Source organism: Entelurus aequoreus, linkage group LG11 (assembly GCF_033978785.1).
Source record: "Entelurus aequoreus isolate RoL-2023_Sb linkage group LG11, RoL_Eaeq_v1.1, whole genome shotgun sequence".
NCBI lineage: Eukaryota > Metazoa > Chordata > Actinopteri > Syngnathiformes > Syngnathidae > Entelurus > Entelurus aequoreus.
In genome coordinates, this window is record NC_084741.1 from 66,948,991 (window position 1) to 66,966,930 (window position 17,940).

The 17,940-nt window shown below is 39.3% G+C and overlaps 1 protein-coding gene across 2 annotated transcripts; it reads left to right on the forward strand.

The window, feature by feature from the left end:
- The first annotated feature begins 416 nt into the window (after positions 1-416).
- tubb5 (tubulin, beta 5) lies at positions 417-16,765 on the forward strand. 2 transcript variants are annotated; one of them, XM_062063865.1, is made up of 6 exons: positions 417-500; positions 4,569-4,943; positions 7,946-8,053; positions 11,948-12,074; positions 12,158-12,402; positions 15,801-16,765. In XM_062063865.1, exons 2-6 carry the CDS (start codon positions 4,887-4,889, stop codon positions 16,611-16,613), a joined length of 1,350 nt encoding a protein of 449 aa, XP_061919849.1. In that variant the 5' UTR covers positions 417-500; positions 4,569-4,886; the 3' UTR covers positions 16,614-16,765. The 2 variants fall into 2 exon arrangements, with proteins under 2 accessions (XP_061919849.1, XP_061919850.1); XM_062063866.1 differs by having other exon boundaries at positions 7,946-8,054; positions 11,964-12,074; positions 15,801-16,764.
- Positions 16,766-17,940: the final 1,175 nt, after the last annotated feature.

A 17,940-nucleotide genomic window follows, 5' to 3' on the forward strand; every position in this document is an offset into this window, starting at 1 on the left:
TTAATATTTATTCTACACGTTTTTAAAACATTGGAAAACATTAGTAACATTACAATGAATTGATTAATGTGCACCCCGACAAGTTGAAAAACTTATTCGGGTCAATTGTACGGAATATGTACTGTACTGTGCAATCTACTAATAAAAGTCTCAATCAATAAATCAATCAATAGTAAAACATTTCTTAGAGGGTGAGATAACTCCTGGAAATGACTGTCTTTGTCATGTCTGTGTGATCATGTTTTGTTCTGGTTATGTTTGGTTTGGTTTTTGGACTCTTTGTGCACTCTTGTTTGTTTTGTTTCCATGAAAACCCATTAGTTTTCACCTGTCCTCATGTCACGCACCTGTCTCACGTTTTGCACTCGCGCACCTGTCTTGAATCATGTCGGTATTATTTAAGCTTTCAGCTGCCAGGCAGTCTGTCTGGCGACATTAACTCTGTTATCCCTGTTACTCCATTGATTACGTGTTCCATGCCATAGTTCCATGCTTTTCAAGTAAGTGTTTGTTTATTCATGTCACAGTTAGCAAGTATTATTTATTTCATGTTCATAGTTTTTGCCCAAGTGCTAGTTTTGTTTTCTTAGCCAAGTTTGTACTTCCGCCTTGTGCGCGCCTTTAGTTTGTTCTTTTTGTTATAGTAAAATTAAATGATGTTTTTACCTTCACGCCACGTCCGCTACAATTCTTGCATCTCGGGAAAACAAAACCCTCACAGTCCACGGCATGACAGTCTTAGAATAGAATGGAATGGAATGCCTTTTATTGTCACTATACAGAGGTACAATGAGATTAAAAGCAACTCCAGTATCAGTGTGACAGTCTACAAAATATGCAAAACATAGGAAGAAAAGAAAAAAGAAAAATTGTGCAAAAGGAGGTAAAGTGCACAGTCCAGTCCTGAGAATGATTTATGTTCACTGTGTTTACAGGAAATAAATATTATACTATATACAATAACCTTTAAGATTGTGGGTGGAAGTAAAGATTGCACACAGAGAGGTGCTAAACTATAAAATCAGTGCCTATGAGAGTTCACCGTGGTTATGGCTTTATGGAAAAAACTGTCCTTGAGTCTGTTTGTCTTAGACCTGATGACCCTAGTGTAGCGCCTTCCTGAGGGCAGCAGGTCAAACAGGTCAAATGAATGGATGTGTGTGTCCAAGTTAAAGGAAATGTCAGGCTGTCTTCTTCTAATGGATTTATTACAATCTTTGCAAGCTGGGTAACGATTGCTGTGGTCTGGAACAACATGCCACACAAACAACTATCATAAATGCAGCCAATATTACACACAGATAATGTGTCATTAGACATGAAAAAAAACCTAAATACACAGAGGACATAAGTAAAGGAAATTAAATGAACTCAAATATACCTACAAATGAGGCATGATGATGCAATATGTACTGTACATACAGCCAGTCTAAATACTGGCAGCCCGGAGGGTTGAAAACTTGGGAGACAAACATTCCTAAAAAGACATGAGTGCTCCTGTTGAACTTGGACCATTGTAAACGCATTAGCAGATCCTTGCATTGATATTTTAACCCTGCTAGCAAACATAGAACACTAGGGTCCAAACCTATGATTTAAATAACTGAGACATTCCTGAAGGTTTTTAAGAATAGACTAAGAGGAGAAGTATTGCGGAAAGAGATTATTCTAGATTGTACCTAATGTCATGACTGTTTTTATTGACTATTTTATTGATTATGGGACAAGCAGTAGAAAATGGTGGATGGTACTTTTTTCGTCACTTATTGTTTGTCTTTGGTACACTAATGTGTATATTTTAGGCCATTGGTTCTTTGTTTTATTTTTGCAAAAATATATATACATCTATTTTTATATTGCTCTTTTTATCTTTGGTATGAACAATATTATGTAAACTCGAAGTTATTATTTTTTTGGTTCTTTGTTGTTGCTATTTTTGTATTACAACATTTTATTATTTGATCATGTTGTACTGCATTTTAATCTTTTGTTTTGTGATTGTGTGATGTTTTTGCCTGGACCCCAGGAAGAATAGTCTCCACTGCGGTGTAGACTAATGGGGATCCTTAATAAACTAAACTAAACTAAACTAAACTAGAAGGCCCCCTTTTAAGTCCTCTCCTTTTTGGCAGTTACCATTTTTGTACTGGGATTTATGTAACTAAGGTGTTACTGTAGCTTGTTTACTTCAGATGCAGTCACTAGTCACTTGTTCAACCTCTTAAGTTATAGTGTTTCATTGTAGGTGTGACAATCGGTCACTTCATTTCTGTTTGTGCTTCGTTTTGTATTTACTTCCCATCAGTGCTCTTATTTTGTTTCCATTTCCTGCTTGTCCCGTTGAGCGCTGTGTTTTTCCCTCACCTGCTGTTGATTGCCAATCAGCATGTTTCTATTTATGCATGTCTCAAGCACTCCTCAGTGCTCAAAGATTGACTTATGTTGGTAACTGTTACATGCAAGACTGCTTTCTCCTTCTGTTTAACGACATTAAAACTCATTTTACCTGCTCTCCGTTCTCCTGGTTCCTGCATCTTGGGGTCACTAAAACTGCAGCCATGCAAGTTCCTAACAGAAGGTCCTTTTCTATTATTCGTGGCCTGTGAGTTCAGTTCCAAAAACTTGGAAAGACTCAAACTTTTGTTGCAGATTCTTATAAACGTTATAGAGTGCTGTCATAGAGATGATCTTTGACTAGCTCTTTTGCAGAATGTCCTTAAAAACAGGCAGAGCGCTCCTGCACTTTGGACATTGCTTATTCGGCCGTTTATCGGACGCGTCAATGCTGCAGATGCGATAATGACATGCTGTCTTGAGACAAACTAATCACGTTCATGACTGTGAACTCTGCTTTTTTATTGAACAATTCGCAACATTTCATTTAGGAAATCGATGTGCTTTACTTTGGCGAAACAGGAAGCACAACAGACAAGTACAAAATGCTTCAACTTTTAATCGACAGGCCAATTCGGAGTCGCTACTCTAATAGTGAAGGGAGAAGCTTTCTGGAAATGTGGCCCCCAAAACAATTTAGTTGAACATCCTTGATCTATAGTCATTCAGCCAAAATGACTAGATGAGCTCAATGTCCCATAGAAGCTCTTCTCACAGGAGTGTCCAAAGTGGGGCCCTGCAGGGGGAATTTGCAGGAGTTTTTATTAAGCCATTTTACACAATTAAACCCTATTGTGGCGGCCATGCCAGCAACTTGAGGGTTCCAGATTCGAGCTCTGCAGCTTCTGCCATCCTAGTCACATCCGTTGTGTCCTTGGGCAAGACACTTCACCCTTGCTCCTGATGTTCTTGGTTAGGGCCTTGCATGGCAGCTCCCGCCATCAGTGTGTGAATGTGTATATGAATGGGGTGAATGTGGAAATAGTGCCAAAGCGCTTTGAGTACCTTAAAGGTGGAAAAGCACTATACAAGTATAATCCATGTAATCCCTTTTGTGTCAAGGCCCACGGGCCAGATCAGGCCAGCGAATTAATTATCTACCGCCCCAGGGATGATATTTAATTAGTATTAGAACCGGCCCGCAGGTCACAGCTGCCTGTTGCTGTTTTGCACGCACCAATACTCCATCAGTGTTGGTGCTAGGAATTTTCAAAATGGGGTCCCAGGGACCCCATCAAGTCATAAAAATGGGGTCCCACAGTACATTTTTGGGGTGCCACTTTTTGTAAGCGTTTTGAAAACAAATGATAAATGTATGCATTATCCTGTTGTATCTCAGATTCTATATTGTGTTTTGGAGAAAGATGGTCCTAAACGTTACTTGATTCATAAAAAATAAAAAAATACAAAAGACAACACATTTTTATGCATATGTAAATGCAGGGTGGGCCGCTGGCCTGTGCATCGGTTGGGGACATCTCTGCGCTGCTGACCCGTCTCCGCTCGGGATGGTCTCCTGCTGGCCCCACTATGGACTGGACTCTTACTATTATGTAGATCCACTATGGACTGGACTTTCACAATATTATGCTAGACCCACTCGATGTCCATTGCATCCGGTCTCCCCTAGAGGGGGGTGGGTCACCCACATCTGCGGCCCTCTCCAAAGTTTCTCATAGTCATTCACATTGACCTCCCACTGGGTTGTGAGTTTTTCCTTGCCTTTGTGGGATCTGAACCGAGGATGTCGTTGTGGCTTGTGCAGCCCTTTGAGACACTTGTGATTTAGGGCTATATAAATAAACATTGATTGACATTGATTGATTCAGTTATAAACATTCATTCACTTTCTTCTTTCCTTCATGGATCTAAACTTTACCGCTACCGGCATTTTTTAAAATATTTTTATTGGAATATTTTCAGAATGTGTTTGTCTCCTCCTGAGCTAAAATTAGTTTGACACCCCTGATTGAATCCATATACTGTATGCATGTGTATATAGAAATATCTACTGTAAGTATAAGTGCCATTGATTTTTTTTCTAGTATGAGGTCCTCGGTGGAAAAAGTTTGAACATTAAAGTACCCTATTAATATGTGGTCATAGCTTCAGATTGAGGTTTTTTTTTTTCCAATTTGTATTTATTTTAATCTGTGTGTCTATGTGCTTAACAGCTGTTGAAGACTCTCAGCTCAATTTGATCACCACCGCCACTCCCTGCTCTGCAGCAAGCATGCAAGGCCCCTCCTGGTGGCCCGGGTTCTGCAGCTACCCCAGCCAATCCTCACTCGACTCGCCCGGCTCTTGCCCCTTTAAGCCCCGCCTGCTCCTCCTCCCTACGCCCGGCCCCAGCCTGCCTCCCTGCTCTGGAGCCCCTCCAGTATTATAAAGCCATTGTCCAGGCAGCTCGCCTCGTCTCGTCTCGCCGTTGCTGTCACTCTCAGCTCGCTCCCCCCTTCTTGTCCAGCTTTCTTTTTTTTAAAACATCCACCATGAGGGAGATTGTCCACATCCAGGCCGGCCAATGCGGTAACCAAATCGGTGCTAAGGTAGGAACATGTTTAAAAAAAAAAAAAAAAAAAAGTCTGATAATTTCCCAATAAGTTTTGTGAATGGGTTTGGTGATTCCATTGTAGTGGTCCCATAACTGGTGGACAAAAGGAGTCACATGATGACACACATGCATAGTATTCATATATAATATCCTCTTTATATATGTGACCCCTCGCGACCCCGAATGGGATAAGCGGTAGAAAATGGATGGATGGATGGATATGTAGTCTTTTTGTCTAGTGTCTACATTGTGCATTGCAGTCAATGGTGTGTGGGTGTGCAGAATAACGGTATGCTTGTGTCCACACCGGGCGTGTCTTTCCCCACATTCATCCACACTCTTTGTCTGTCTGTGTGTGTTTGCAAATGAGAGAAGAACACCCCCAAAGAAATGAAAGAAACCTTGTCCAGAGGAGCCTTTCTCACAGAATTCCTCCATTTAGCGTATTTTGTCCTCTCCTCCACGGACACATTTAAATATCCCAGACAAAGCGAGTGTAAAAGAAGGTCTACATGCTGAGATTTTTTACCTCCCCAAAAAAACGATGGATCAATAACTATCATCGATGATGATTTTATTTGGGGCTGTATGCAGCAGATGGTTCAGCTGCTATGTAGCTTATAGGGTGTGGCATGCTTTAAGCAATATATTGTCAAATAAATCAAATTATATATCAAAATCCCATTCATAGGTTAATAATGGGGGTTGTCTGGGAGTGTCCCCTGCTATTTGAATGATTAAAATTCTTAAAATGATCAATTTTAGATAATTTTCTTTGCACAATAGTGTAGCATATGACATCATTCTACTTTAATGCCACACATCTGGTCAATACTACAAATGCTTAAAATCACCTTATACATACATACTAATTACTGTCTGCTACACTGTCTTTTTTTCATTGACTACACACTCGGTGCATGTCCTGTTAGTCAAAAATAAAATAATACATTTTAAAAGGTGTTTTTTTTTTTTTTACATTATCCATCCATCCATCCATTTTCTACCGCTTATTCCCTTTGGGGTCGCGGGGGGCGCTGGAGCCTATCTCAGCTACAATCGGGCGGAAGGCGGGGTACACCCTGGACAAGTCGCCACCTCATCGCAGGGCCAACAATATTTAAGTGAAAAGATTAATTACAAAAACAGTATAGTGATCAAATTTAAAAAAAAAAACTAAAAAAAAAATATATATATATATATATATATATATACATATATATATATATATATATATATATATATATATATATATATATATATATATATATATACACATATATATATATGTATATATACACATATATATATATGTATATATACACATATATATATATATATGTATGTATATATATATTTTATGTATATATATATTTTATGTATATATATATTTTATGTATATGTATATCTCATTGATTCATGATATAATACATTTTGAAATTTATTATATCATGAATCAATGATATATAAGTATAATATAGAAAATATTAATACTAATAAAATTCATAAATAAGACATTTTAAATGCATTTATTTATTAAAAGAAAAAAGATGTATAAATTTGTCTATTTACATATCTCTAGACATAGAGATGTATAGATATCTCTATATACATATATATTTATATAGATGGAGCTATATATATATATTATACTATCTGATTAGTGACGGGGAGCAGGTGAGCGTCCTGGCCACTCAGCAGAGGCAGGTGAAGAAAATCAGCACCCATTGCAACTAAGACAACTAGGCGCTGAAACAGAAATAGACAAAAACAACTCAGGATATACCAAACTAAACATAACATGACCCGTGCAACGGATCATGACACTTAATAGGACAACAAATAAGTTGTTTTTATATAAATTTGAATATATTAGAACAAACTTAGTAAAAACTAAAACTATTGTAGCATATATTATGTGATGTATTGTAATAGAAAAGTTTAATTTATAAACACAAAAGTGTGCTGCATATCATATCACTATATAATGATGTTCTTTTCAATAGGTAATTGTATTGTCTCGTCAATAGAGGGTGTCTTGTCTTGGTGATCTATGGCTTCTTCATTAAATGGTGTTGGGTGGGGGAAGGAATGGAGGAAACAGCTGATGCTTCCTGGGTGAAGTCACTGCAGGCTTCCAAATTGAATTTCATTCCACTCTCATTCCATCATACATGATGTGAAACAACAGCATTGGTGACATGATTATATTCAAATTTATTAGCATAACTTCACATATGATCAATTAAATAGTATATATTTGATTGGGATGTCCAGCTGATTTGATTGACACAATTGCTGAACGGGCGTCTTTGTGGTGAAATGGGTCAGGGTGTGGCATCGCTTTGCCGCTTTTTGTCCTCATTCTTTCACCGTGAATATTTTGCTGTCCATTGTGTCTCTCCCAAGTGCCTATGATGCTCCTCTTTGTGCTCCTCCTCATATTAAGGTCACTTTGTTTTATTTTGCCAGTCAGTCCACAGATGACTCCCCCCCCCCTCTCTTAAATACTGAGATCCAATGCTTATCCAGATTATACCGTAAATCCTGCTGTTGCTGCTCTTGGCAACAACAACCACCAAAAAGTGAGACTGCATTACATGGAAAAAAAAGTTGGAAGAATCTCTTCTTGCAAATAGTTACTTGCTTGCATCAACAGTTCCACTGGCTTGGAGGGATTTAAAGCACAGACACAAGCAGGGTCTTTAAAGGGGGGTAGCGAACAGATCTTAAGACAACCAGCTTCTTCAGTGAGCCATTTATTTTTAGTTTTCACCCCTAAAGGGCATCAATAGCTTCTTTGTACCGACTTCTTTGCACGTTTTGAATGTAAAAGAAGTGCTGAGTCATCAGTTTGTCATCAGTCAAAAGGGGGGATTATCTGTTGCTTCTACACCACGCAAACACCCGTTTTTCTTCTTCTTTGGACCTCCCCAGTCACTTGAACAGCATTTGCATTCAGGCAACAGTCATGTGATACTGTGTTTGTGTGTGCAGTTCTGGGAAGTGATCAGTGATGAGCACGGCATCGACCCAACAGGGACCTACCATGGAGACAGTGACCTGCAGCTGGACAGGATCAGTGTCTACTACAATGAGGCCACAGGTTGGACAAGCAAACCCATACATTTTTACTAGGGTTGGTGGAAAAAAATAGAAAATTGCGATTCTATTTCATTACGATTCTGAAATGATTCAATATTTTCAGGGATTGATTTTGAAAAATATGTTTTTTAGGCCATCTCCATGCTCACTAGCTGTGCTTATATGTCAGGCCTGGGCAATTATTTTTACTCGGTGGGGCCAAATTTAGAGAAAAAAATGTGTTTGGGGGGCCGGTATTTCTATTTTTAGGAACACTAATACAAAACCTCAGAATAATGTCTGATTGAATGCTAAAAACGTTACGACAGACCGTCTTAAAAAAACGGAATGGAATTTTTAGTTTTTTTTACTGAATGAGACACCCAGAATGTACATGAAAATAAAGAATGTGGGTTTTACAATATTAACTATGAAGGATAAAACACTGAATATTGACAACATAAGAACGTCACATCCCCTCTCGATCGACATATTTTACAATCAAGAGAAAGGCAACAAACATAGCGAAATATGAACGCCAAGGGTAAAAAATAAACCCACCTACAATCTGATACATCTGATATATCACTAAGGTTCATAACTTTGTTGTAAAAATCTCCTTCCGCGTCTGTCCATGACACTCGCATTTAGGCTGGCTGCAGTGGAAACACTCTGTGGAAACGCTACCCACCCACACTGCTTGGTCCCTCGTATGAGCGGCTCTGACTTAAATTACCATAGTAACTAGTATATCATGCAAAAGGGCAGATTCCAACCATTGAAATACTTTGTATAGTTCAAGACTTACTGCAATTTGAAAACATCACTGCACATCATAATGGCAGCTACAGTTTCGATTATAGAGATCTAAAAACAATTATTTGGGAATGTCCGGCGGGCCAGATTGAAAAGCTTAATGGGATGCATGTGGCCCCCGGGCCTTAATTTTCCCAGGTCTGGTATATGTCATACTGCAGCCAAAAGAGGAGCTTCTGTAACCTGTTTTATTAGTATACCAAATAATATATTGTGTTAGTTTTTAATTCAACTTAAATTCATATGCTTAAACACTGTTAATACAGGTTGCTCGTTCAGATAATAACAAAAAACAGAAGGGGTTTATTCACTTTGAGAAAAACGTTACCCAATACTTCTTGGTTCCATTTATTTGCTTTGAAAACAATACATTTTGAGTCTTTCTTACTTTTCTGTATTTGTATCTGATCCAGCTCTGTCTATTCTCAATGAAAACGTACTTTGTATGACCACCTTTGTTTTGTCTGAAAGTTCAGTTTAGAGAAGTATTTGAAATTCGTAGTGTAAAAATGTCCCTGCAAACATTATTTTGGCAACATTGTGACGAGCAGACCAGTCAGTAAGCCATGCTCTCAATCAATTTATGTATTTTTACTCATAAAAAAAACACTTTTATAACACAATTTAATGGACAAATAATATTTATTTTATAGTTTTATTTGTATTTTCTTTACATTTTTCTTCATGGCAATTAAGGCTCCAACACACCTGACCTAGTTTGACTCGAGAATCGTGTTGAATGGTAATGGATTCTGAATCAAACCATCACCCGAAGAATGAGAATCGAATTGAATCGTGAGTTGTTGTGTCCCTATTTTTACAGTATTTAAAGTCACTTTTAGTGTTGAATAATATGTGTTAGACCTGCAATTTTGACAGCTGTAGTTTTAAGTCATTAAAACAATGGCACAAGACATAAAATCGGAAAAGGGTGGAGTGCCTTCTCCGGGTTGCGGAGGAGTGAAGGAGTTCAAGTACCTCGGAGTCTTGTTCACGATTGAGGGAAGAGTGGACCGTGAGATCGACAGGCGGATCGGTGCGGCGTCTTCAGTAATCCGGACGCTGTATCGATCCGTTGTGGTGAAGAAGGAGCTGAGCCGCAAGGCAAAGCTCTCAATTTACCGGTCGATCTACGTTCCCATCCTGACCTATGGTCATGAGCTTTGGGTTATGACCGAAAGGACAAGATCACGGGTACAAGTGGCCGAAATGAGTTTCCTCCGCCGGGTGGCGGGGCTCTCCCTTAGAGATAGGTGAGAAGCTCTGCCACCCAAGGGGGGGGGGGGGGGGGGCTCAAAGTAAAACCGCTGCTCCTCCACATCGAGAGGAGCCAGATGAGGTGGTTCGGGCATCTGGTCAGGATGCCACCCGAACGCCTCCCTAGGGAGGTGTTTAGGGCACGTCCGACCGGTAGGAGGCCACGGGGAAGACCCAGGACACAATGGGAAGACTATGTCTCCCGGCTGGCCTGGGAACGCCTCGGGATCCCCCGGGAAGAGCTGGACGATGTGGCTGGGGAGAGGGAAGTCTGGGTTTCCCTACTTAGGCTGCTGCCTCCGCGACCCGACCTCGGCTAAGCGGAAGAAGATGGATGGATGGATGGATAAAATCTTATTAAAATGCGGTGGAATATCCAAAAGTCCATTGTCAAAATCATCCATTTGTATTTTTTTCTATTTTTGTGGATTTTTTGTGATGCCGTCGCACAAAGTACTGCAGTGATGCTAACTGTACAACCAAATATACCGTTGAACTTACTGTAGCTGCAGCCCTAATAATCATTTTTAGTGCTATCGATTATTTTAAGTAATCTATCAGTTTGTTCGATTAGTCGAGTAATCGGATAAATCACTTCATACCCTCAATGCTTATTTTAAGGAAAACAGTTGGAATAAACACTTTGTTCTTTTTCTGTAGTAAATGCACACCATCATTGAAATTGCAATTTTAATATGTGTGCATCAATAAAACATAACATTTAAAAACTCTGCTTTTTGGCACCACACAGATCACAGCACTCAGACACCGCTGCTCTTATGTATATGCGCTCTATGTGCAAAAACTATGTATGTGTATTTAAAGTTACAGATTTTTCTCATTAAATGATTAATTGAAGTAATGAAATCCAAGTTTGTTCTAATCGATTCAAACAATTAATTGTTGCAGCAATAATTGATATACTAATTTATTTAATCAAGCAAATAGTGACATAAATACGCAGAATGCATGGGGTGGATCATGTCGGACGTTAAACATATAAGCAAGATTAAAAATCTGAAATAAAGTAAAAAGACTAGTTATTTTTGACAGACAAGGTAGAACAACAACATTGGTCAAAAAGCCGTTTCAGTTGTTACAAGCCTTTTGGCAAGTCAAATGTTCTTGTTTTGTCAGCAGATTACTTTGCTTATATGATGAATTGTACATTTTACGTAATATAAACAAACTGATCTAGCGTAGAAAGAGTGTATAAGGAAAACTGTTTGACCCTGATTCTAGTCATTTAATCTATCTTAGATTTGTGTTTTTGCAGGATGGTTACTTTGTAAAACTTGTATGGTCTATTTTTCAATACACATTACAACTAGGAAGTCAACCAACGTCACTTTACGATTCAACTGGATGTTATTTACCAGAATTATCTTTTTTCCCCCAACCTAAAAAAATTGGATTCTAGGGATTCATCGCCGCAAGCGAGTCGGAGCTTCTCTGCCTGTCACTCACACACAATTTAATGCAAACCTACTCAGTGGCCTAGTGGTTAGAGTGAGTTCAAACCCCGGCCGAGTCATACCAAAGACTATAAAAATGGGACCAATACCTCCCTGCTTGGCACTCGGCATCAAGGGTTGGAATTGGGGGTTAAATCATTATAAATGATTCCTGGGCGCGGCCACCGCTGCTGCTCACTTCTCCCCTCACCTCCCAGGGGGTGATCCAGGGTGATGGGTCAAATGCAGAGAATAATCTCGCCACACCTAGTGTGTGTGTGACAATCATTGGTACTTTAATTTGAAGTATATTGACCTTCCATATCAATGTAGATATATGTTAACAGAGCTGAGCTTTTCATTCTTGTCTCTATGTTTTTTGTCTCCTGGTCTTTCTGCTGAAGGAGGTAAATATGTTCCCCGTGCCATCCTGGTGGACTTGGAGCCAGGCACCATGGACTCTGTGAGGTCCGGACCTTTTGGCCAGATCTTCAGGCCTGACAATTTTGTGTTTGGTGGGTGTTTTCAAGCTGCGTTAACAAGGAACTCAACCTTTTTGTTGGAGAGAGGCTCACTTACATTGTCTTGCTTGTCGTAGGTCAGAGCGGTGCTGGAAACAACTGGGCCAAGGGTCACTACACAGAGGGCGCCGAGTTGGTGGACTCGGTCCTGGATGTGGTGCGCAAAGAGTCCGAGAGCTGCGACTGCCTCCAGGGCTTCCAGCTCACACACTCTCTGGGCGGAGGAACCGGGTCGGGCATGGGAACGCTGCTCATTAGCAAGATCAGAGAGGAGTACCCCGATAGGATCATGAACACTTTTAGCGTGGTGCCTTCGCCCAAGGTAAGTTAGCCTTGTTCATACAACCCAACTCATATATGACCTAATGCAAACATACGTTTGCCCATCCATCATAGTTTCTAAAACCCGAATCATTCATATAATCTTAGCAAACATATTTTTGTCTGTCCGTCCATCCATTCATCACCCAAAACCCAATTAATTTATAAAACCTTTATATAAAATCAAACACACCTTTGTCCATCCATCCATCCATGGCTTAAGACCCAATTTGTTTATATAACCTTAGCAAACATACATTTGTCCATCCATCCATCAATAAAGTTTATAAAACCCAAATCATTCATACAACCTTAGCAAACATACTTTTGTCCATCCATCCATCCATCCATCCATCCATCCACTAAAACCCAATTCATTTAACTTTTATATAAAATCAAACACACTTTTGTCCATCCATCCATCCCTTGAAATCCAATTCATTTGTATAACCTTAGCAAACATACTTTTGTCCATTAATCTATCATCCATCCATCAAACTATTTCCTAAAACACAATTAATTCATACAACCCAATTAGCAAACATACATCCATCTATCCATTTGTCCATTTCTTTTAACCCAATTAGCAAACATTTGTTTGTCCATCCATCCTCTAAAATCCAATTAATTTGTATAACCTTAGTAAACATACATTTGTCCATCCATCCATCTATTTTTAAAACCCAATTCATTCATACAACCCAATTAGCAAGCATACTTTTATCCATCTATCCATTTGTCCATTTATATTAACCCAATTAACAAACATTTGTTTGTACATCCATCCACTGAAACCCAATTCATTTGTATAACCTTAGTAAACATACATTTGTCCATCCATCCATCCCCTAAAACCCAATTCATTTGTATAACATTAGTAAACATACATTTGTCCATCCATCCATCTATTTTTAAAACCCAATTCATTAATACAACCCGATTAGCAAACATACTTTTATCCATCTATCTATTTGTCCATTTATTTTAACCCAATTAGCAAACATATGTTTGTCCATCCATCCCCTGAAACCCAATTCATTTGTATAACCTTAGTAAACATACATTTGTCCATCCATCCATCCCCTAAAACCCAATTCATTTGTATAACCTTAGTAAACATACATTTGTCCATCCATCCATCTATTTTTAAAACCCAATTCATTAATACAACCCAATTAGCAAACATACTTTTATCCATCTATCCATTTGTCCATTTATTTTAACCCAATTAGCAAACATGTTTGTCCATCCATCCCCTAAAACCCAATTCATTTGTATAACCTTAGTAAACATACATTTGTCCATCCATCCATCCCCTAAAACCCAATTCATTTGTATAACATTAGTAAACATACATTTGTCCATCCATCCATCTATTTTTAAAACCCAATTCATTAATACAACCCAATTAGCAAGCATACTTTTATCCATCTATCCATTTGTCCATTTATTTTAACCCAATTAACAAACATTTGTTTGTCCATCCATCCCCTGAAACCCAATTCATTTGTATAACCTTAGTAAACATACATTTGTCCATCCATCCATCCCCTAAAACCCAATTCATTTGTATAACCTTAGTAAACATACATTTGTCCATCCATCCATCTATTTTTAAAACCCAATTCATTAATACAACCCAATTAGCAAACATACTTTTATCCATCTATCCATTTGTCCATTTATTTTAACCCAATTAGCAAACATATGTTTGTCCATCCATCCCCTGAAACCCAATTCATTTGTATAACCTTAGTAAACATACATTTGTCCATCCATCCATCCCCTAAAACCCAATTCATTTGTATAACATTAGTAAACATACATTTGTCCATCCATCCATCTATTTTTAAAACCCAATTCATTAATACAACCCAATTAGCAAGCATACTTTTATCCATCTATCCATTTGTCCATTTATTTTAACCCAATTAACAAACATTTGTTTGTCCATCCATCCCCTGAAACCCAATTCATTTGTATAACCTTAGTAAACATACATTTGTCCATCCATCCATCCCCTAAAACCCAATTCATTTGTATAACATTAGTAAACATACATTTGTCCATCCATCCATCTATTTTTAAAACCCAATTCATTAATACAACCCAATTAGCAAGCATACTTTTATCCATCTATCCATTTTTCCATTTATTTTAACCCAATTAACAAACATATGTTTGTCCATCCATCCCCTGAAACCCAATTCATTTGTATAACCTTAGTAAACATACATTTGTCCATCCATCCATCCCCTAAAACCCAATTCATTTGTATAACATTAGTAAACATACATTTGTCCATCCATCCATCTATTTTTAAAACCCAATTCATTAATACAACCCAATTAGCAAACATACTTTTATCCATCTATCCATTTGTCCATTTATTTTAACCCAATTAGCAAACATATGTTTGTCCATCCATCCCCTGAAACCCAATTCATTTGTATAACCTTAGTAAACATACATTTGTCCATCCATCCATCCCCTAAAACCCAATTCATTTGTATAACCTTAGTAAACATACATTTGTCCATCCATCCATCTATTTTTAAAACCCAATTCATTAATACACACCCAATTAGCAAACATACTTTTATCCATTTGTCCATTTATTTTAACCCAATTAGCAAACATATGTTTGTCCATCCATCCCCTAAAATCCAATTCATTTGTATAACCTTAGTAAACATACATTTGTCCATCCATCCATCTATTTTTAAAACCCAATTCATTAATACACGCCCAATTAGCAAACATACTTTTATCCATTTGTCCATTTATTTTAACCCAATTAGCAAACATATGTTTGTCCATCCATCCCCTAAAACCCAATTCATTTGTATAACCTTAGTAAACATACATTTGTCCATCCATCCATCCCCTAAAACCCAATTCATTAATACAACCCAATTAACAAACATCCTTTTATCCAGCCATGCATCGATATAGCCATCCAGCATTCCATCAATCAATTTCCTATAACCCAATTCATTCATGTAACCCAATTAAACATATTTTCATCCATCCATCCATGCATTAATAAATCAATCTACATTATTTCCTAAAACCCAATGCATTCATATAACCCATTAGCAAACATGCGTTTATCCACCCACCCATCAATACATCCATCAATCTATTTCCTATAACCCAATTTATACATGTAACCCAATAAACAAACATACTTTTATCCATCCAACCATTAGTCTATATTCTATAACCCAATTCTTTCATGCAACCCAATTAACAAACATACTTTTATCCATCCAGTCATCAATCTACATTCTATAACCCAATTCTTTCATGCAACCCAATTAACAAACATTATTTTATCCATCCAACCATCCCTACCCATCGAGGCTGAACGCTATTTTCTGTGTTTTGTGTGGCCAGGTGTCAGACACAGTGGTGGAGCCCTACAACGCCACTCTCTCGGTCCACCAGCTGGTTGAGAACACAGACGAAACCTACTGCATCGACAACGAGGCACTGTACGACATTTGTTTCCGCACACTCAAACTGACCACGCCCACTTACGGAGACCTCAACCACCTGGTGTCGGCCACCATGAGCGGCGTCACCACCTGCCTGCGCTTCCCAGGCCAGCTCAACGCCGACCTGCGCAAACTTGCCGTCAACATGGTGCCTTTCCCCCGTTTGCACTTCTTCATGCCCGGCTTCGCTCCCCTGACCAGCAGGGGGAGCCAACAGTACCGCGCTCTCACCGTCCCCGAGCTCACCCAGCAGGTGTTCGACGCCAAGAACATGATGGCGGCGTGCGACCCGCGCCACGGCCGCTACCTCACGGTGGCTGCCGTCTTCCGCGGTCGCATGTCCATGAAAGAGGTGGACGAGCAGATGCTGAACGTGCAGAACAAGAACAGCAGCTACTTTGTGGAATGGATCCCCAACAATGTCAAGACGGCCGTGTGTGACATTCCACCCCGCGGCCTCAAGATGGCCGTCACCTTCATCGGCAACAGCACGGCCATCCAGGAGCTGTTCAAGCGCATCTCTGAGCAGTTCACCGCCATGTTCCGCCGCAAGGCTTTCTTGCATTGGTACACGGGCGAAGGCATGGATGAGATGGAGTTCACCGAGGCCGAGAGCAACATGAACGACCTGGTGTCCGAGTACCAGCAGTACCAGGACGCCACCGCTGAAGAGGAGGGCGAGTTTGAGGAGGATGCTGACGATGATGCTTGAGGAGACGAGACGACGAGGTGCCACTACTCACGTAACGAAGGAGCCAGCGTAGTATCAGCCTTGCTAGTGTCCACTTTTAGACAACAAGTTAGATTTCTCATGTCATTCATCTCCAATAAAAGCTGTCAAACCACAAACTGATATCTCTTAATTGATGCCATGCTTGTGCCCTTTCTACAGAGCAGGATATTATTGCAGCAAGTGTGTGCACTTTCACACAGCGATCTGGCATCCCGAAATCTGCTAATTTGTCACGTAATATTGAAACCACTGTCGTTGTGGGATTCGTCCCCCAATTTGTATGTAAAGGGGGTTCTGATTCTACTTCCAAAGGTGGAACATTTTAGTCGATTTGGACAAAAAAATCTGACTTACAGACAGGGGCTTCAGTTGTGATCAGCAGTTTCTTCTCAAAGCAATGGTGTACCGTATTTTATGCTCTAAAACAGTGGTTCTTAACCTTGTTGGAGGTACCGAACCCCACCAGTTTCATATGCGCATTCACCGAACCCTTCTTTAGTGAAAATTTTTTTTTTTTTTTTTTTTTTCAAATTCAAGACAAAGTTATATGTTTTTGGTAACACTTTAGTATGGGGAACATATTCTAAGTAACAAAGACTTAATTTAGAGTTATTTGGACACTAGGGGAACATATTCTAAGTCAGTGTTTTTCAACCTTTTTTGAGCCAAGGCACATTTTTTTCATAAAAAAAATACGGAGGCACACCACCAGCAGAAAAGGTTAAAAAATGAAACTCCACCAGGTTGTCGTGCCTTATTTTGAGTTTGTTGTTTCTCGTGTGTCGTGCTTTAGTTCCTGTCTTGCGCTGTTATTTTGGTGACCCTTCCTGTTTTGTTGGTGTTCTCCTGTAGCAGCTTCACGCCTTCCTTTGAGTGCCCGCACCTGCTTTGTTTTCACAATCAAGACTATTTAAGTTGTGCGTACGCTATCCTTTGTGGGGACACTGTTGTCATGTCATGTACGGATCCAAAGTGGACGCTATCCAGTATTCTGTTTTTGTTGACTTTGTAGCCAGTTCAGTTTTACTTTTCTTTTACAAAGCCATCCCTATGCTTCCGTGCCTTTTCCTAGCGGGACTTGCCTTTTGTTAATTTTTGGTTAAAGCGTTACATACCTTTTTACCTGCACACTGTCTCCCGCTGTGCTCTGCATATTGGGATCACGACAAACCATCCTTGACGCGTTCCCACTTCTACAAAGCAATGAACTACCTGCTGCCACCTACTGATATGGAGTATTACAAGATTACCCTGCCAAGCTCTACACAGCACAGGCACTAGACAACGGCACATTATTATGATTATT

Coding starts and splice junctions, on each gene's coding strand:
- tubb5 (XM_062063865.1), top strand. CDS start 4,887: ATGAGGGAGATTGTCCACATCCAGGCCGGCCAATGCGGTAACCAAATC. Junction 12,075..12,157: donor GCCTGACAATTTTGTGTTTG/GTGGGTGTTTTC, acceptor TGCTTGTCGTAG/GTCAGAGCGGTGCTGGAAAC. Junction 12,403..15,800: donor GCGTGGTGCCTTCGCCCAAG/GTAAGTTAGCCT, acceptor TTGTGTGGCCAG/GTGTCAGACACAGTGGTGGA.